Source organism: Biomphalaria glabrata, chromosome 7 (assembly GCF_947242115.1).
Source record: "Biomphalaria glabrata chromosome 7, xgBioGlab47.1, whole genome shotgun sequence".
Classification (NCBI taxonomy): Eukaryota; Metazoa; Mollusca; class Gastropoda; family Planorbidae; genus Biomphalaria; species Biomphalaria glabrata.
Genome location: NC_074717.1, coordinates 11337589 through 11358468, shown reverse-complemented (window position 1 = coordinate 11358468; position 20880 = coordinate 11337589). Strand labels below are relative to the sequence as shown.

Sequence of the window (20880 nt, the reverse complement as noted above, 5' to 3'; positions counted from 1 at the left end):
TAACCTACTAGCCACGCCTTCTTTCATGTAGAAATACAATGTCAGGTTAACCCACGCATGTGTTCAGTTTTCAATACAATATCAAACTAAAAACTTAACAAATTAAGAAAATGTATGAAAGACTACCCATCTATCTAATGACATCCAGACTGCCCCTGTTGAGTTTTGCCAAGTAAATATATAAAATGACAAACCTTTATATCACCGCCATTACACTTTTCATGTTGAACATAAACTAAACATTACTTTAAGACGTTCATCAAACTAGAAATCAACACAAAAGAGTTTGATAAGATTTGTTGTCTTTTTTTTTAATGAATGAATGATTACATTAATAGGACATATTATTATATCACATCTAGAGGCTTTAGACCCAAGAGAAGTAAACAATTTTGTAGAACTTGCTTGGCACATTCAAAGGTAAACAACCGAGCCTAGGACATATAAAAACAGTGGTTTTATTTTTTTCTTTTACACAATTTATTGAAATATAATCACAGAAATCATTTTTTTCCGCCCCCTTTTAAAATTATTCTTTGAATAGTCTAGTTAATAATGTGATATTTTGAGATTTATTTTTTGTCATGTTTTAGTTACATTTTAACTCATTCAAACATTAGAATACTAATTACTCCCCTTTCCCTTTGATATTCAACATGTCCATAGACTAAATAAATGAAAGTTAACATGACTCTCTAGCCAACAGATTATGTAGCCAGGACATCATCTCCTAACCAAAGGTAATTGTTGCACTTAGATATCTTTAAATTCTGAATCAAAATCACAGATTGTAATGGAAGACTATCAGTTATCACATCTCTAAAGCTAAAGAACTAGCTAATCTATTAAAAAATAATGATTACAATTTAATACAAGGCAGCTGAATGCTCCAAAAATAAATTCTTGATATTTACATGAAACAAAACTTCAAGATAAATAGGAAAAAAAAAATAAACAAAATACGAATGAAGGCATCTACCTACCTGAGCTAGGTCCTGTGGTTCACCTTTCACTGGACATGATGTGTAGGCTGCATTGATGAAATGACTGAGATAGATGTGGATTAAACAAAACAATAAATTAGTATCATAGACAAAAACAAAAACAGAGGTCAAAGCTATGAATACAGTTCGTAATTTAATACATGTGAGACAGACTAAACCAGAATATATAAGACAAGAAAAAAAAAACTATGTAAGGAAGAACAATTGTTTGTTTTTTTCTAGCTCCCATTGTATGAGTTTAAATGTCAGCAGAACTTACCACAGTTTAAACAAATACTGAACCACATGATGAGGCTCCAAACTGTCTAGAGAATATTCAAATACCTCAGGATATCTGAAAAGTTGGACTCATGTAAATTATTGTTTATTGAGTTTTTTTTTATTTTAAATAATTCATTATTTATTTTGTTCTGTTCCTTTAATTTTACTTTCGATGTCGTTAACTTTGTTGCATGTTCATGTACTACTACATAGTAACAGTGCTACCTGGCTAGATGTAAGACAATGTTCATGCACTACTACATAGTAACAGTGCTACCTGGCTAGATGTAAGACAATGTTCATGCACTACTACATAGTAACAGTGCTACCTGGCTAGATGTAAGACAATGTTCATGCACTACTACATAGTAACAGTGCTACCTGGCTAGATGTAAGACAATGTTCATGCACTACTACATAGTAACAGTGCTACCTGGCTAGATGTAAGACAATGTTCATGCACTACTACATAGTAACAGTGCTACCTGGCTAGATGTAAGACAATGTTCATGCACTACTACATAGTAACAGTGCTACCTGGCTAGATGTAAGACAATGTTCATGCACTACTACATAGTAACAATGCTACCTGGCTAGATGTAAGACAATGTTCATGCACTACTACATAGTAACAGTGCTACCTGGCTAGATGTAAGACAATGTTCATGCACTACTACATAGTAACAGTGCTACCTGGCTAGATGTAAGACAATGTTCATGCACTACTACATAGTAACAGTGCTACCTGGCAAGATGTAAGACAATGTTCATGCACTACTACATAGTAACAATGCTACCTGGCTAGATGTAAGACAATGTTCATGAGTGCATCATCTTTAACAATACAGCTAATGTCAATGTCATCTGACGGCTGTACTCCACAGTTTGTCATCATGCTGAAAAATAAAATTATGTTATGATAAATAATTATTTATCTTCACATTTAGATGGCTACTAAAATTTATCAAAGGCACTCAGAGCAGAACTCAATCATTTTAATGACAATTTTAATTGACTAGACTAGAGTAAAATTATTATGAGATACATTAACCATTTTATAGACTAGAAAATGTGAAATACGTAAAACAAAATTAAATTGAAAGATGATATAGAATAATATAGATGATGACAAAAAAAATAGAGTCAAACTAGACAATTGATATATTGGTAAATTAAAGACATATGAAAATACTTAATATGTAAAAAATATGAAAAGAAAAAAATAAATGTTTTCTAATACACTAGAACTAATCACCTGTTGAGCCGTGCATGACAATATTGTACAAACACTCCAGAGTCTGCCTTTAAGTTTAACATCCTCTCCCAGGAAAAGGTGTAGTCAGCAACTCTGTTAGCTTTCAGATCCTGGGATATAAATTGAGTCATAACTGTCAGATTTAGAATTGTCTAACATTGTGCAACAATGACATTGTGTGCTGACCAATGAAATTCTTTATGTAATAAAGTGAAGTATAACCAATTGATTAGTATCCAGTATCTTCAGCTCCTCTGAGTGACATCTTCCAGATTTATTTAGGCCTGCCCACTTTCCTCATTCCTATTGGATTCCAGACTAGTGCCTGCCTTACAAGACTGGTATTGGTTTTAGCAAGGCGAGTCCCAGCCACCTCTATTTTCACATTTTAATGCCTAGGGTTATGGTTTCTGCTTGGTTCTCTCCCAAAAATGGACAGTAGATCTTTTAGGCCCACCTAAATCCTAGTATCCAGCATAGGCAAATATCGTCAAAGGTTGGATTTTTCTTTTCATATTTATTTCTGTGACACTTCAAAACAGGGACAAAATCAGATTTTGTGCAGATAGATATAATATATACTTAAATTAAGAGACAATCACACATTATAAGTATATATATAGTAACTACAGTATTTGTATATGAATATATTTTTCTATTATGTAAATTTGTATGTATTTGTATGTAAGTTTTTTCTAGAAACAAGCCAGTAAAATTTGAAAGCAAAGAAAAGAATGGACACGTGACAGCAATTTTAGGGCTCTTTTCAAGGCCAATTAAACTAGAGTTAAAAAATGTTCACCTGAAGAATGATTGAAGCCACACCTATAACGTCAGCTGTTTTTTCCATGTCATCTTGTGAGGCTCTAGTGGCTAGCAAAATGAATTATAAACAAAAAAAATCTGTAATTTCATAAACCAACAAAAAAAGATTGCACCAAGTTTTATGATAGAAAGTTTTTTTTTCTAAGATTTACTAGTAGATAGTAAATATAAAATTAGACTATTTCTGAAGACAGACAAAAACAAGGAAGTCATGTGAGTGCAACAAACAACCCATAACAATTGCTTTACCCAAGAAATTTAAGAATACTGGAGATCAAGAAATTTAAGATTTAAAAATTCCAACCCTCAACTCAAGACCCTCTCTTCAGCATCCAACAAAAATTGATAACTTAGACATCACACCCCATTTGTATATGGTATATATAATGTTTTTATTAAAATGTTTGTTAAAATGTTTCACGTTTCTGATGTTCCTTCAGAGTTGAAGATAATTTACTTCCTAGTCAAAACCTCCAGCAGGATGACAGGGATGGCAGCGGGCAGGGTATGAACGCGGGACCATAGTCATTAATATGTGTAATGCACAATTGTAAGACAAAGTTCCCAAACGATATCTTCTTCTTATATAATACAGATGTTACTTCAAAAAAGAAGATGATTACGTCCTACGCGTCATGCATTTAGCCATGCATATTAACCAATGACTTAAACTCTGCCAAGTCGCTGGTTTTCCTGGCTAGCTCAGGCAACCCATTCCATGCTCTAATAGCACTAGGGAAGAAGGAGTATTTGTACAAATTTGTCCTAGCATATGGGACGAGGAATGTGCCTTTATCTTTGTGTCTTTCAGAGTATTTTATTAAATTTTGTATTTGAAGATTATGGTTCAGTGTTTTATGTATAATTGCTACTTTACTTTTGAGTCTTCTGTCCTAAAGGCTTTCTAAATTTAGTGATTTTACTAAAGGTGTTACTCTAGTCAAATGTGAATATTCATTTGTTATGAATCTCACTGCTCTATTTTGTGTCTGTTCCAGTTTCTTAATGTTTTCTTGAGTTGAGGGGTCCCAAATGGAGGATGCATATTCTATTATTGGCCTAACCAAGATTAAATAACATTTTAGTTTTATGTTCTTTGATAATAAAGATATTGTTATTATTATAAATAAGTACAAAATAGTTCTACATAAAAAGGGATATAAGATTCCAGAAACTGAACAGAAGACAAAGTTAAGCTCACAATAGTTTCCTCTGCTCTACATGCATTGAGAAATATATTGGCACTTCAAATAAGGAATCTCAACTCACAAGTTTTTTTAAGCATTGTGTCCCTAACCCTTGTTCTGGCCTCATCAAGAACATCTCTTAGGAATACAACATTTCCTTCACGTGTGCTCATACCATTCACTCGACCAAACCGAACGTGAATGTCATCAATTGAACTGTGGAGTATATGATGTATATAAGGGACCAAGACAAAGAATTTCTATTTTCTAATTGAATCTTAAGCTAAACCAATATTGAAATAGTTAATAAAATGTTTTATGTAGAATTGTAAAAAAAACAATATATGCTTGATTTTAAACATTAGCAAATGGGAGACAAAAACTACTTTCAGAAAATGGAGAAAACTAATTCATTACATTATCAAGATTTGTTTCTGCTGAACTACTGGCTCTTCTATAGTCTGTTATATCTCCCCAAACTACTTTCAAGACCATTGGTTGATGCAGCCAAAAGGGTCTGTCTTAAACATTTACAGGGAGACTAGTTCTAGCTCATAAGGGCAGTCCATGCAAAAGAAAATAGTATAGTTTTCATAAGGGCAGTCCATGCAAGAAAAAAAAAGGTCAAACCTGTTGGCCCAAGGAACTCCCAGTTTTTGTAAAATGCTGACTAACTTAATAAAATGTGCTTTTTGACCTTGTTCAACCTGCAGATGACAAAGTGAGGCAAGGAGTTAGGAAATGTTTTTCACATTCATTTTATTAGAAAAAAAGTAAACTATAAATACTTAGTAGCTAGAATGTATGAAACTGTAAGAAAATCTGACAGTATTCACACCTATGTTTGAACACAAATAATGTTGTGTAGAGCAATGTTCTTGTGATTTAACAAGTTCAAGAAAAAAACAACTGAGAATTGTTTTATTTTTACATTTCTATCATCAAAAGTAAATAGTTAATTGTTATTAATAACAATACTAGATTATCTTTTCTGATCTAAGGGGATCAACTATTGGAATTGCATGTTTATAATTTTTTAAGATTAAATTTATTTTTTTAAAGCCTAAATAATATGTTAGGATATTCTGAATCAATGAAATCAAAAACTAAATTTATTTCAGGAAAACTTACTTATTAACAATTGAAAATTTTCCAGATCACCTTGACACTCATGTACTGTAAGCTTGTTTCTCTTGTCAGACAAGATTATTATTAGATCAAAAGTGAAAAAAAAATAATTTTAAAGCACTTACTACATAGTGAACATGGTCGAATGAAAACTTTTCCTGCCTGTCCAGAGCTGAGGCAATATCTCTGATGAAGTGAAATATAGCGATTTTGTTTCAGACAAATAAAACATAGATATTAAGGACAAAAAAGTCTGTATCATGGATCTTTTAGAACTAGATAGATATTAAATTAGCCACTAGAACAGACCTGGATAGATATTGAATGAACCCCTAGAACTGACCTGGTTAAGTACAAAGAGGAACCATCACTTTTCACTACTGTAGCTCGTCCAACTCCTTTAATTTCTGTCTCTACATAGCCAACACCATCAGAACTGAAATCAAAACAGAAATACCAATAAAAATACACTGTTTCATTAACACTGTTTCAAAAACACTGTTGTTTTTTTAATTCATTTTTTAAAAAAAGCTTGCTTAACAATGATTAATGAATGAACTGATATTTTGAAAATTTATTATTAGAGCAAAAAGTTAATTGTAATAATAGTATTAGACATTAAGAATATAATAAACTATAGATCACTAAAGTAATGATGTGATACAAGAAAGAATAAATTTTTTCTTTGACTTGAATCAATAATGGAAACTCTAAGACTTATAATATTTTTCACTGAAATTGTTTAGTCAAGTTATCAAAGTCCAAATTTTTTTTTTATATGTAGAACTAAACAGTATTGAAATATTGTACATTTAAAGTTTTCAAGATGCTCGAAAGAAGTTCTATTTTATATGAATTGACTAAATTTACCATACTCATAAAGCAGAAGATCTTTCTGCGACAAACGCTCCAGGATTTCCTGGGTTCTGTTGTGGTACTCTGATTCTGAGAGTATATGCGTGAAGTGCACTCCTAGTCGCTGATAAAAGAAATATTAAAAAAAAACGTGTTTAGAACTGAATTAAGTCTTGTATTAGGGAAAGGATTACTTTTATGATTAGTACTTGGGCTAGGGTAAAGTTTTATGGTTTGTACTTATGCTTGGATAAGTTTAGGATTTGTACCTAGGATTTCTCATTTGTGAGTATTTTATTATTAATCACACTTGATACTTTTAATTCTCTAATGATCTACTAGTTTTGAGTTTCTGTTTTTATGTCTAACATTTTTAGCTCTGTCACAATATACTGAGTTGAAAAGGTCAATGATATCAATTTTATACAAAGCATGGGGACATAGGAATGTAAGATTGTAAGATGCACACCTGGTACATTTTATTAAGTTCTTGAAGACTTAAATCCCTGATCATCCTCCAAATTGTCATCATATGTTCATCTCCTGTTGTGTATATATTAGAAAAAACAACTAAATAGAGTAAAATACATTTTTTTTTCTAATTACATAGTCCATGGCTTTGAATCTAAGAAACACAGGATAGCATCCTAAGTGGACACTCAGAATAAGTATTTTTGTTACGAGAAATTCATTGTAACTTAATATCATTTGTTTGTTTTTTTAAATCATGCATCTTAAAATCCATTAGTAAATGTGTTGAAAGATACCTTATTAATCCTGTAGCCTCAAAAAGAAAATTTAATTACTATTTTTAATTTTATTTATTAAAAGGCTAAGACAATGCCAAAACTAAAGAACGATAAGTCTGATCAGTCATCCCAACAAGATAATGCTAAGAATAATTCTAAATAGACTCAAGAGGAACAGGCAGGCTTCGGAGCAAGTAGAAGCACTGTGGAACAAATATTTAACATCAGACTGTTTAAAAATGCCTTCAACACCAAAAGAAACTGGTACACAACTTCATAGACTTCAAAACAAAACTTTTGACTGGGTTTAGCATGATGGTATGTGGCAAGTGATGAGGGAGTTCAACATTGATAAAAAAAAAAATTATTGATGTCATCAATATCAAATGAGCTATAGCTCAGTACATCTGAACAACCAATTTTGAAGAAAGACATCCATAGGAGTGCAGCAAGGATACATTTTCTCTCCAGCTCTTTTTAACATATTTCTGGAGCATATTATTATGGAAACACCAGAAAAATTTACTCATAGCTTGATCATAAACAGGCGACCTATTTCCAATCTCAAGTTTGCAGATAATAATTGATAATACAGACCCCATTGGAGAAAATGCAGACCAGGTACAAGATCTTATTTCAAAGCTAGAGGAAGCAGTTAGAACAGTTGGCAGAAAAAAAAAGCAAAATACTAGTTTGAGGTGGAGATATAATGATATGTTGCATACAGTTGACTGCCAAACATTAGAAGTTGACTCATTTTATTACCTAAAGTCAAACATAACAAAGAGATGGAGAATCAATAAAAAGAGATAAAATCCTTATTTAAGCTTGGCATCCACTGTCATAAACAAACTGCAGAAAATCTGGATGAGTCATATCAGCTTCCAAGTAAAATTAAAGCTGCATTCTTCTTTAGTGGTCTCTGTACAACTATATGGTTGTGAAATTTGGACACTAAGGCTGAATTCAAGCCTTTGAGAGTAAATGCTACAGAAAAATGCTGGCTATTAGATACCAGGAAAAAAAAAATACAAATGAATTTGTACTTATTCAAGTCAACAATCTGGCTGGCAAAAAGGAGGAACTCCTCAATACTGCTGAGGTTATTTGGTTATATTGTAAAACATAGCTCACTGTCGAAAGTCAATCTTCAAGTTAAGGTGTAGGAATCACGAAGAAAGGGTCGTCCAAAGAAAAGCTGGCTGGACAAGGTAAAAGAATGGACCAGCCTCTATCTTGATATCATGCTAAGAACAGCTGCTGACCAGGAAAAGTGGTGGGATTTGGTTACGCGAACTGTTACAGCACCCCTACGACAAAAGTCAAAGAACAGATGATGATGATAAAGACAAGGAATGTTTTATTGATCATATATGGAAATATGTTTTGATTATATAGACACTGTTTTAATTAAAAATAAAAATGGAGAGACAGAGCTGTAAGCCCTATAGCAAGGTTTTACCTTTTTCTAGCTTAGAAAACAGAGCCATTCCTTCCTGATATGTGGGAGACATGGACTCTGAATTTGTGCCACACTCTGCTGCTACAGCTTGATTTATTTTGACATAGACCTGAGAGAAAGATAACACGCCTAAGACAATAATATCCTAGAGTATTTACATTTGAAAAGGTATAAATTAGGTTTTTAATCAGTAATTTATTCACTTTTGTCTTCTTAACACTGTATATAATATACAAGTTTATCTACTCATTAAATAAAAACATTAATTTAATTTCATTACTTTGTTTTGATAATCTAAGAAGCTATCTATATATTTAGGAGTCAGACAACTTACATTAAACAGTTCTAACAAAGGATCCTGTTTTAAAAGCTCAACATCACCAAACCTCATCAGACCCAATGAAACTAAACCTGCAGGAAAGAAAAAAAGACAAATAGTCATAAGACTAATACTAAGACTGCTTTATTTATCCTTATGGAAATTTGTTGTGATTACAAGGACTCTTTTCTCATATAAAGACAACACAACAGAAACATACACATAAATAGAGCAGACACAACATAAAGAGTTCATTCAGGGACTACACACAGGCATCTTGGTCCTTTTCATGTTTCCTGATCAATGAGTGGCGTTGATATAGTCTGACAGAGTGAGGTACGAACGAGTTTTTGTACTGCTCTGTTCTTGTTTTGATTGACAGCAGTCGCCCACTTCACGACGACCTGACATAGTTCTGATGGAGAGGGTGGCCATTGTCTTCCAAGATTGTTTTGATTTTTCTTAGACACTTTTGTTCAAAAAGTTCCTTTAAATGTGGTAATGTTGTGAGTGTAATTTTTGATGCCCTTTTTAGAATGTTTTCTAGATGGCGCAACAGTTTAGATGAAGCGTTGCCTTGCCAACAAGTTATTCCGTATGTTAGCAAATTTTGCATAGATGCACCTAAAAAGTATCTAAGATCTTCTTATTTAGTTTAAAGTTATTGAGTTTGTATAGAAAAAAAAGTCACTGGGCTGTTTTCTTTGTCAGAATTATTAAATAAGATACCCAGTAATGTAAAGTGCAATGTGGCCTTGTAAAATGTTTTATATATTATGAATGTTTCTCCAGAATTGAAGATAATCTACTTCCTAGTCCAAACCTCACTCAGGATGATAGGGTATGGCAGTGGACAGAGTATGAACCCAGGACCATCAAGATGACTTAATGACAGCATAATGCGCCTACTGCACAACTAGGCAGCCTGGTGGAGATAGCAGCTGTAGTTCTTAATGTTAAGTTTTTGTCTCAAATGGCAGAAACAGACAAATCAGCAAATCAAGTTTTTTATATTTAATGTATTTATACTTCAAAAAAAACTTTTAATTACCTTTCAATGAAAAAACATGTTTTTTAAAAATACTTTAATTAAGAGCTAGAAAGAATTGTGTACTTCAATGTTCCAGAAGTTTAAGTTTTTTTTTATACTTTACAAAGATAAACAGTTTGTTAATACTCAAAGATTTTAAATAAGCTAAGAATATAGTTACCAAATTGTGTGCCCCAGTCCCCAATCCAGTTTATTCTTTTCACTCTATGACCAGCTGCTTCATAGAAGTTAGAAATCACATTTCCAATTATTGTCGACCTCAAGTGGCCAACATGAAATGGCTTGGCCACATTTGGTGAACTGAAAAAAAGATTTTTTGAAAAGGTTAACAATAACTTGAATAAATTGCTTGGTTTTAGTTTTTCATTTCAATGAAATGGCAAATGCTTGAGAAAATAAAATGTGACACCATCAAAAACAAAATCTGGTAAATAAACATGCCCCTGTATGGAAGCTTTGTAACACTAAGTTAAACTGCTAAGTTTCTTGTAAGAGCACTATGGAAATGATGGCTATCTTGTCCTGAAGAAAATAACAGCTCATCTCAGCTAAATTTGTCACTGCCCGGGATACACATGGTCGTGTACAGAAAGCTTTTTTTTTTTTTTTGCTATTTTTCAAGACAACTCCATTTTTCTTAATTGCTCCTCACTAATGTTAACTCTTGGTGGGATTAATTTTTAATTTAGATCTAATCAATTAATAACCACAAGTCTGAAAATATAGAAACGTTTAAATATTTTGGAAGAATGATGCAACAACGACCTAATGTCAGAAGTAAAGGAATGACATAACTAGCAGCAGGCAACAGATCTTTCTATAGTACACAAAACATACTTAAAAGCCAACTTATATCTAAGAAAACAAAGAAAACCATTTACAAAAAAATCATCAGACCTGTAGTCATATATGCAAGCGAAAGCTGGATGCTGACAAAAACACATAAAATTTGCTTAATACTTGGGAAGGAAAAATCTTCAGAAAAATTTATGGTGCCATACATGAGGAAACCAGATGGAGGATTCGCAACAACCAAGAAATATATGAAGACCTCTCCATAGTGAAGGAAATAAAAAGAAATATATTACATTGGGCAGGTCACCTCGAAAGAATGTCAGAGAACAGTGGAGCAAAGATAGTTCACTGACAAAAACCAAAGACAGATTAATTTTTAAATTACATCTCATCATATTTCTCTAGTATTTTTCTTATCATATCTTTTAAATTGCGCAAGATAATTACATCCCACCTGTATTCATGTCTTAATCTAGTCATCTAGTAGTGCACATTAAAAAAAAAAAAATATTAAAAGAAAGGTGATTGGGATGATTTTGTTGGCCACATCTTACATTGGCCAAACATGGCTTAACAACTATTTTTATACACTGTATAAAATAATGGGCTTGTAACATTTTTATATTTGCATTTCATTTTTTTTTTTAATTAATTCACAAACAGGTGAAAAATCCCAGATATTTTTGTCTATACCAGGGAGGCCAATTTTTAAAGGGTTGTATCCTTTAATTATCAAATATAGATTTTAATTTAAACACATAACTATTCACCTGAATTCAACACAAACATGTTTCTGACTACCATTGGTCCTGCCCATGTATCCATAATTAATGTGATTGACCTTCACATCTTGTAAGACTGCCTAAAATATATAAAAATATATTTAAAATTACCTACACTAATAAAACAAATACAAGTCACATACGTTCATGCATTTTTCTTGACTTTTGAAAAAATAAATTTAGTCTTTTGAAAAAATCTCTATAAAATGATTTAAGGGAAAAGTCTGCTTGTAAAATAGTCTTTTTTTTTTTTTGCAACACACACACACACACTGAATTTTAAGGTGCACAAATTTGGAACCACTTAGTTATTTCTTGTAGAGATTCTAATTATTAGAGTGTCATTGAGTAAATCAAATTTCATAATAAATTGAATATAATGACTGTTACGCAATCAAATATCAAATTGTTAACATCTTTTTGCACAATTATTTCTTTTACATGCCAACACAAGAATCAGTTTTAAAAAATTAACCAATTAGTTAATTGACTATTGGTAATTAATTATTTTGTTTAGTATCTTGAACAAGGGAAAGAAATTTTACTTGACTGATAAAGTGGTATAAGTTGAATTAGTTCCCTTTATTGTTTGTAGCAAGAAAAGTTTGTAAAACCTATTTTCATAAACAGCTTTCTAGCCCAGTGGTTACCGTATTGTCTTGAGGAGGCCTTAGCCATCCATTTTGAATTCAGATAGCTCAATGTTTTTAATAATTTTTTTATAAATACATTTAAAAAGCTATCACCCATATATCCCCCTTCTTTCTCCCCACTACCCCATTTCAACTGGTCCAGACAAATAATAGGATCATAGCATATTGAGAAAGCGAAAAGCATGAAATTGCACTAAATAAAAGCAATTTCTAAAAAGATTTCTAATCGCACAATTATTGTTGGTCTACATCTATTACAAATTTAATTACATAACTGATCCAAACTAATTTATACAACTACATTTAATAAAAGTTTTGCATGCTGTATACCTGAGCAAGCTTTGCAGGTTCAGTTTTAAAGTGTATCAGATCATGATCTATTTTCACATCTAAATTACCATCAGTCTGTATCTGAAAAAAAAAAAAAAAAGAAATATATATAAATAAATGTATTTATTTTTATAAATATATTAAAATATACATTTTTTTTTTATTTATTTATATAATTATATATATATTTATTTATGATTGACATTAAATTTACAAAAACAACAATTTAATCATTAAATACTTAGTGAACAAATAATATTACTAATTCTAAAAATCTATTATTACTTACTTGATCTAAATTGACAATATGTCCTCGTAAACATTTAGTCAGCTGTGACAGACTAACAGTGAACTGAGAATCTCTGTGTAATAAAAAAAAACAAATACTACCTGTCAAGTAAATCATATTGAAGAAATTGCTTGACCACATTCATGCTTAACTTACTTTTGGCTAATAGTGTTGGCACTGTGACTAGGAGGCGGGGTGGCTGAGTAGTAAAGTGCTTGGCTTCCAAACAGGGGGTCCCTGGTTCGAATCTTTGTGAAGATTGGGATTTTTAATTTCTGGATCTTTGGGCACCTCTGAGTCAACCCAGCTATAATGGGAATCTAACATTAGTTGGGGAAAAAGTAAAGGTAGTAGGTCATTGTGCTGACCACATGACACCCTCCTTAACTGTGGGCCACAGAAACAGATTTACTCTAAAAGGTGTATAAATGTAAGCATGTTAAAATTTGAATACAGCTTTATTTATTCTTACCATACAAGCATATATATAACATCTGGTATCTTTAACACACATCTTACAAGTTAGGCTAGTAATCTCACAATGCTGAACCAAATAACAGATTTCAACATTTTGAGGCTAAACAATGAGAAGAAATGACTTGCCTAACAAGGATACATTCTATAGTACAGAGGATAAGATTCCAAGTTTTGATTGAGTCTTCAAGGAAAATATCCAAAGTATTAAAGAAAGTGGGATTAAATATGTTAGCAAATATTAAGAATAACAAGAGCCAGAAACAAAAATAAATTGCACCCAACAGGATTGAAGCACATTACTGGGATGAATTTCCAAACAGTAAAGAACTATCTGAAAATATTGACATCAGCAAAACTAAACAAACAAGGTTACCAATACAGTTTGTGTGGAAACACAAACTCAAAAACGACCCTGTAGTGGTCCACGCAGGCAGGTAAAAAGGCAGGTTTCAATATTTTCAGAAAGAATATCAGAATGAAATTCTATCAAAGGCAAATAACAGAAAAGAATGGAGAAAGAAGGTTGACAGATCTTGTGTGGTGCCCCAACGGTCCGGCAGACCAAGGGATAGGTGAAAGTGAAGGTGAAGTTAGATGTGAACCTGGCCTAACTGATGTCATATAATGATTATCTAATTGATCTAATTGTTTTGTAAAGGGTCAATCTCTTATTCAAAGCCTCAAGGAAAAAAAAAAAAAAAAAAAAAAAAAAGTCCATGCTGCAGTTCACGCAATAATATGAAATATGAAAAACTACTTCTTAATTGTTGTTTTAAATTATTTTCCACTTATATGCATATTAAATAGATTTTTTCACTTCAAAAATAAAAGTAAACATTTTTTGTAAATATATTAATTAAGTATGGCAGAACTTACTTAACTTAGCAATGCATTTTTGTAAAAAAAAAAAATTTTTAACAAAAATTCTATAACCGTTTGCATAAATGTGTTAAAAATATGATAATTAGTCACCTCCCTTACTAAGTAGCCTCCCATGTTCGCTAATATTAATAGTGTATAGTATAGTTGTATAAATGGTGTATTTTTATGAAAAACTGCTTGCAAGATTGATTTTCAAAATTAAATTCTTTGCTTTCAGAAAAGAAAAAAGTAGCTGTTGCATCAGAACTTTGAAAGGTCTAAAATATCACGACGTCAGATTTTCAATATCTTTTCTAGTTTACAAGATCTAAACAGGATGGAGGGAATGACAGACCACACAAAACTAATAGCGTCTATTATCCTTTCGGGAGGGCCGCTAAAATACTATATTTAGTTATTATGAAACATTAGCACCAAAAACAAAGCACATTTGAAGTTTATTTTATTTCTTACACATTAATCTAATGTATCAAATTAGACTGATTTGAACTAGCCACATTAAGTTAAAAGTCAGAAAGGATGGCTAAGAAAATATGTTCATATTGAGATTTGAAAGTAGGTAGAATTTAATTTGTCACAAAATTTTAAAGTGTGTTTTGTGACCATACAGATGTCAGGTATCTTATTAGAACAGGATGTACCCTTGTGCATTGTCAAATCTGAAATGATAATTCTGATTTTCTACTTGTGTTTAAAAGTAAGCAAAATATTTCTTTTTAAATACTTATATTTGAAAGAACTGCACATGTACAGCCATATCTCTCAATACTTAAGATTTTTCTATAGCAAACAAAATGTATTAAATATCACTAATTAATTAATTGGCTAAATGTTTTTATTGATTCATGTTTTGTTAGGGACAATCAATTATTTTGAAAAGTTTCAACTCAATTTGAGAATGGGAATGGGAGAAAAAACATGTACAAAATTTGTACCACACCACATAGAGACAGATGGAGTTGTCATAAGCTTTGTAAAAATCTCTTTACTCCTGCAGTCAATTTAGTTTTGAAATAAGCTAACAGAGTAACATTTCAAGCTATTTATTATTATTTCTAAAAAGTTGATCTACAATATATACCTTATCTTTTCCTTCCTGACTGGTGCAACTTTCACGAGACTTTGAATTGCTGCTTCAATTTCTTGAAGTCCGCCATGCTGGTAGTTACTCAAGATAGTCCTTGCTAGCTTCATGTTTTGAAAGAATAAGAACAAAAGAAAGATAAATGTATTGAGTCTGAATGAAAAATAAGTAATTTACATGCTGTCATTTTTTCTTCTATTATAAGCAGTGGTGTGACACAAAGTAAAAAAAGAAAAAGAATTCAAGAAAATGAAAAAAAAAATTCCAAAAGTGGGATAGGGAAAAAAGTTCAGAAAGTCTTCATACTAAAATGCTAATGAAAAGCTCTGTTAACAGGCTGTGATGGAATGTAAACATAATGGTGTGAGAAGCAATATCAAATACCACATCACAGTGACAAACTTAAATGCTTGTGTTTAAAGTGCCCGAGTTGAAATATTTTCTGCATCTAGTTATTTCTCCTGAATCTCTCCTCCTTTGGTCCAGCCAGTACATGGACACAAGTTTGTCACTGTGATAAGTTGTTTTGATGCTGCTTCTTGTGTTGGCGTTCTGTAGACCCATCTCACAACAGCCAGCCTGCTAACATGAGCATTAGGAATTGATACAACTGGACAAGGTGTCACCAGTAGAGCAGTGAGATAGATCATCCTTGTTCAAAACATTAAGTGTTACTCTGATATGTGATATTAATAACAGTTTGTTTGTTTTCAGTTTGTTATGAATATAAGAAATAAAAATTATTATTTTTCGAATAGGCCTACACTTACACTAACAATAGTAGGACTGTCTCATTCGTTATTACACTATAACTATTAAGAGTTCTAGATCTTGTAAAAATGTTTTGTTTTACATGTTTTCGGATGTTCCTTCAGAGTTGAAGATAATTACTTCCTAGTCCAAACCTCTCGCAGGACGACGTGGGATGGGAGCGGCCAGGGTTTGAACCCGGAACAATCGATAAATCTGAATGACAGCCCAGCAGGCAAACCGCACGACCAGGCAGCCAACCTTATTATGATTATCTATTTATACTATACACACAAAACATTATATAGACTATAGTAAGTATAGATCTATTGACTATAGACTAACAACTAGATCTACTTAAAGGGAAACTCCAATGGTTTTTCAAATTTGAGTTATTGACATATTTAAATTCTGCGTAAAAAGTTGTAATAGTAAACATTTTACCATTTTGTATTTAAATGCTTAGAAACATTTATATTTAATAAATTAGTCAATAAATTCTTGACATCTAAAAAAAACAGGGTTCTTTGAGATTTTGTTTTTAGCTCAGTCAAACGTCACGTCACTTCCCTCAACAATACTGAAAGAGAAACTACATTTAACCAATCATATCGCTTCATTCTTACAGCAGCTGCTAGGCTTAGTGACAGCCTAGTCCAGAGCTATGGTACAGTTATATATATAGAGAGAGATCTAAAAGCAACTCGAGAAAAAAAGTAACATTTTCATCTAAGCCTGTCCTAAAAAGTAAATAGATTGTGTCTCTGACTGATTCTAACAAACTGGTCAGTGTAAGGCTGGTCTAGACTACATGTAGTTGGTCATAACAAGACAACCAAGCGATAGTGTTTGTGTGTAGAGTGGTCAGGCGAGAAAATACACACTGCCGTGGTTAGTCATGCATGTAAATCTACTTTCAACACGCATTTTTATTTTTGCTTACTAAAGATGTACATATAACTGCATAGACGAAGATATATTTCTTTTACGAGAATGTAAACTTTACCATATGGTCTCCCATTATACAATAAGTCAATAGATTAAATTAATAGGTTAGTGTGACGTCACATAGAAACCCAGTGAAAATCTAATCGTTTTGGATGCGCAGGAAAATTACACCAGAAAAACATCAATTACTAAGTTATTGTTGCAAATTAAAAAACAAGAATAATACATTCATTATCTGTAAATCAAAACACATATTATATAAAAAATTGTCAAAACCATATTCAATGGATACCAGCTCACATACAACTAGCAGGAAATGAGAAGGCTGACACACTCGCCAAGAGTGGGAGAACAAACTCACAAGTAAACTCTGCACTCTATCCAGAAGAAATGAAGAAATTAATTGTAGATAAAATAAATGAGAAATGGACGAGCTCCCATCCAAATCACAAGAAAGATGATGCTTACTATAAGCTATCCCGACAAGACCAATGTCTAATCTTTCGACTCAGGACCGGACACAACAGAATGCGACAACACATGTTCCGGAAGCTCAAAATTGGAACCAGTGAAATCTGCCCATGTGGAGTATCACCAGAAAATGCCGACCACGTCCTCCAAAACTGCTCTCTCTACCAAGAGGCCTGTATAAGACATTGGCCCCAAATCACCCCAATAGAAAGAAAACTATATGGAGAGCTCCCTGATTTGGAAACCACTGCGCAGTTCATCTCATGTATTGGTTTAGTCATATGAACACTCCAACATAACAATGAGAACGATGAAGAAGAAGAAGAAAGTCAAAACCATTGGAGTTTCCCTTTAAATCTACTAGATTGACTAGATCTAGATCTATCTATATTTCTATCAATCAATAGGTGAATAGTTGCAGATTACAGTGTTACAGCATAACTATACTTATACTATTAGTTTAACTAGTTACAGTCTATATATTATAATATACAATAATACATATATATATATATGGATTAAATGGATATGGATTATGGTAATGTGGTAAAAGTTTAATAGTCTAAAGAGTCTGACTAATTATAAATTCACTAGTTGACCCACAGCGTAGCATACGCCGCTATTTTGCAGGGTCGGCCTTAGGCCACTGCAACTTATGCGACCGCAATGGGCCCCACACTTCCATAGGACCTGCACTAATTATAGGTGTAAATTATTAAATTAAACCATTTTATAACTTCAGATTTCCTGCGGCCTCCTGATTTACCAGGAGTTCCTGGAAATCTCCTGAAATTGCCAAAATTTATGAAAAAGTCCTGGAAATCTCAGGAAATTATCCTGAAATATATCATTCAGTATGGAAAATGCCAATCCTACGCAAGAAAAAAAAAAGGCATTTTATGCAATACCCGTAATTGTGGAATCTAGTGAAAGAAGCTTCTTGCGCCTCAAACTAATGAAGAATTACTTGAGGTCAACAATTATCACTAAAAGATAGATTGGAATATTTGGCAATTCTTGCTATTGAGCGTGATCTATGTAGGAAACAGAATTCTTATGCTTATGATATACTGTATGACTTCGCTGCACACAAGGCTCGTGTAGTAATTCTGTGCGTAGTAAAGAATGAATAAAATGCAAAGACGAATATATTTTCTAATATACAAACTCTTAATTTTCCTTTATTATCCGTGTCCCTACCCAAGCTTGGCCCGTGAAATCCCTTTCGCATTGGGCCCCACAACGTTAAGTCCGGCCCTGCTATTTAGTGACTGGTGAATACAGAGAAGTTTACTTGTAAGTTCTTTTTCCATGACTTTTTGGTCACAATGGTTAAGTCCGGCCCTGCTATTTAGTAACGGGTGAATACTACTATTTCATCCCCCCCCCCTCCTTTTTCAGCAAGTCCATCCGACTTGCTGAAATAAAAGTGATCTTTCCATTACTTGGTGTCCAAACTCTTGAGCCATAAAGAGAATTATATAATAAATATTATAGACAATATAGATATAAATATAATATTTTATAGACTCTATACTCAATATTATACTTATATATAAGAGGTCTAGTAATGTAGTTAACTTAATATAATATACTTATAATATAGTAACAGTATAGTAGTAGTATATATATCTATATTATATAGGCTAGAGACTAGGGCAATAGCAGAAAATCTGATATTACTAATTAGTGATATCTATTCTAATAAGTCAAAAAAAGAGATAAGTCTAATTCATAATTCAATACAATTAATTAATTTAATAATTAAAGTGAATTTAATTAATTAATTAAATGCATTAAGTTTTAACTATGATTAACTTTGAAACTGATTACTGATTTAAGTGATTTACATTACGGATGATTACGGTTACCTGATTTAGATTACCTTTTTGGCTATTAGATTCTTGTATAATGATGCCATTTGATCGATTTATTTAATGTAGATTCTAGATAGAGTCTAGATCTAGATATCTAGAGATAGATTCTAGATTAGATTTATAGATCTAGACTCTAGATTAGATCTATCACCTACATTCAAACATTATGATCTTGCGATATCACCTCAGAAAGCGTTTGTTTCGTTCCTTAGTAATTATGAAAGTAGAAGTTAAATATGATGTACTTCCGTTAAAATCAGGCCCTATATAAGTAATTGAAGTAAAAGGCCCTTTCTTCAAATTGCTCTTTTTTCAAAATTTCCTATAACTATTTATGGGGCTCGGGGCCCTAAGCTATAGTTATAGCTTATATGTTGCCTATAGGTAAATCCAGCACTGGTTTGAATAGTAAATTAGATCTATATTTAGCTAAATTTGTTATCTAAATACAGAGATCAATCTAGAATGAAGTTTAATTAGATCTATAGGCCTATAATCTATGTAGGCCTAAAAAAAACGAATATAAATACAGTTTATTAACGGATTAGCCAATAATCTACTGCGTTTTGAATTACACTTAGAACGTTTTATTTATTTATTTATTTTGTGTTTATAATTTAAAAAAAATATGGAATAACCACTACCGATCCAGAACTTTTGAGAATTATATCGTCAAGTAAACCCTAACCCATATGTATAAGCGTACACACACGCGGCATATATATGTAGCTACAGATCATAGACTATATATATATAGGACTGCCAACACTAAGGGTAACTAAGCATAAACTTATTTTACGACAGATAAAGTAGTAGTTTATTTCTGCATAAAAATTGGACGCCCCCTTCCCCTCAACTGAAAGAGTTTGGGTGGGTAGGGCAGTAGATGCAATCGCCCCGTTCCACGCTAATCGACTAAAACACCAGAAGGCATAATATAAAGATTGGTTAAAATATCATTAAGTAGCTTAAATTATATAGATGTGTAACTAATTTTGTTAACAAACTGTGATATCTGCACAAAATTGGATCACCCTCCCCTCTCGAAGGTATTCTTCGGGGGAGGGGGGCCTAATCTAAAAATTGGTTAAAATATAAGCAATTAGTCTAATAATAAGTCTTGCCTTCGAGTCCGAAGATTAATGACGAATGTAGTATTTCCCTTGGCTACGCAGGACCCAGCTGCGACCTACATATTTTACAACATCTAGCGCAGGCATAATCATTGTTCGCCAGTGGTCGATTTAGATTTTCTTTTCGCCGTCTACGTCTGCCCTCGGCAGCGGATTTTCTTTTGGTCTCAAATGCGTATCCCGCGGCCTCTGTAAGTGACCTTCCAATGTCTCGTTCTGAATACGCCTACAATCAGGTGCTCTTTTCTATGTCATTTACAGAAATTAAGTTTTGTGCTTTTCACTTACCAAAAATAAAAAACTGCTTTTGGCA

General features: G+C 32.4%; 1 protein-coding gene across 1 annotated transcript; it reads right to left on the bottom strand.

Moving 5' to 3' along the window:
- Positions 1 to 285: 285 nt before the first annotated feature.
- LOC106056895 (probable arginine--tRNA ligase, mitochondrial) lies at positions 286 to 19663 on the bottom strand. Its single transcript, XM_056034466.1, has 20 exons — positions 19443 to 19663; positions 15386 to 15492; positions 12946 to 13018; positions 12657 to 12737; positions 11662 to 11753; positions 10257 to 10396; positions 9061 to 9137; positions 8727 to 8835; positions 6985 to 7058; positions 6536 to 6639; positions 6004 to 6096; positions 5786 to 5846; positions 5163 to 5239; positions 4615 to 4748; positions 3323 to 3393; positions 2521 to 2630; positions 2063 to 2161; positions 1264 to 1338; positions 984 to 1047; positions 286 to 434 (listed from the first exon to the last, which is right to left on the bottom strand). The coding sequence occupies exons 1-20, from the start codon at positions 19476 to 19478 to the stop codon at positions 348 to 350; spliced, it is 1764 nt and encodes a 587-aa protein (XP_055890441.1). The 5' UTR covers positions 19479 to 19663; the 3' UTR covers positions 286 to 347.
- Positions 19664 to 20880: the final 1217 nt, after the last annotated feature.

Coding starts and splice junctions, on each gene's coding strand:
- LOC106056895 (XM_056034466.1), bottom strand. CDS start 19,478: ATGGCATCATTATACAAGAATCTAATAGCCAAAAAG. Junction 7,059..8,726: donor GTTTTCTAAGCTAGAAAAAG/GTAAAACCTTGC, acceptor TATACACAACAG/GAGATGAACATATGATGACA. Junction 3,394..4,614: donor CACAATGCTTAAAAAAACTT/GTGAGTTGAGAT, acceptor TCATTTTGCTAG/CCACTAGAGCCTCACAAGAT.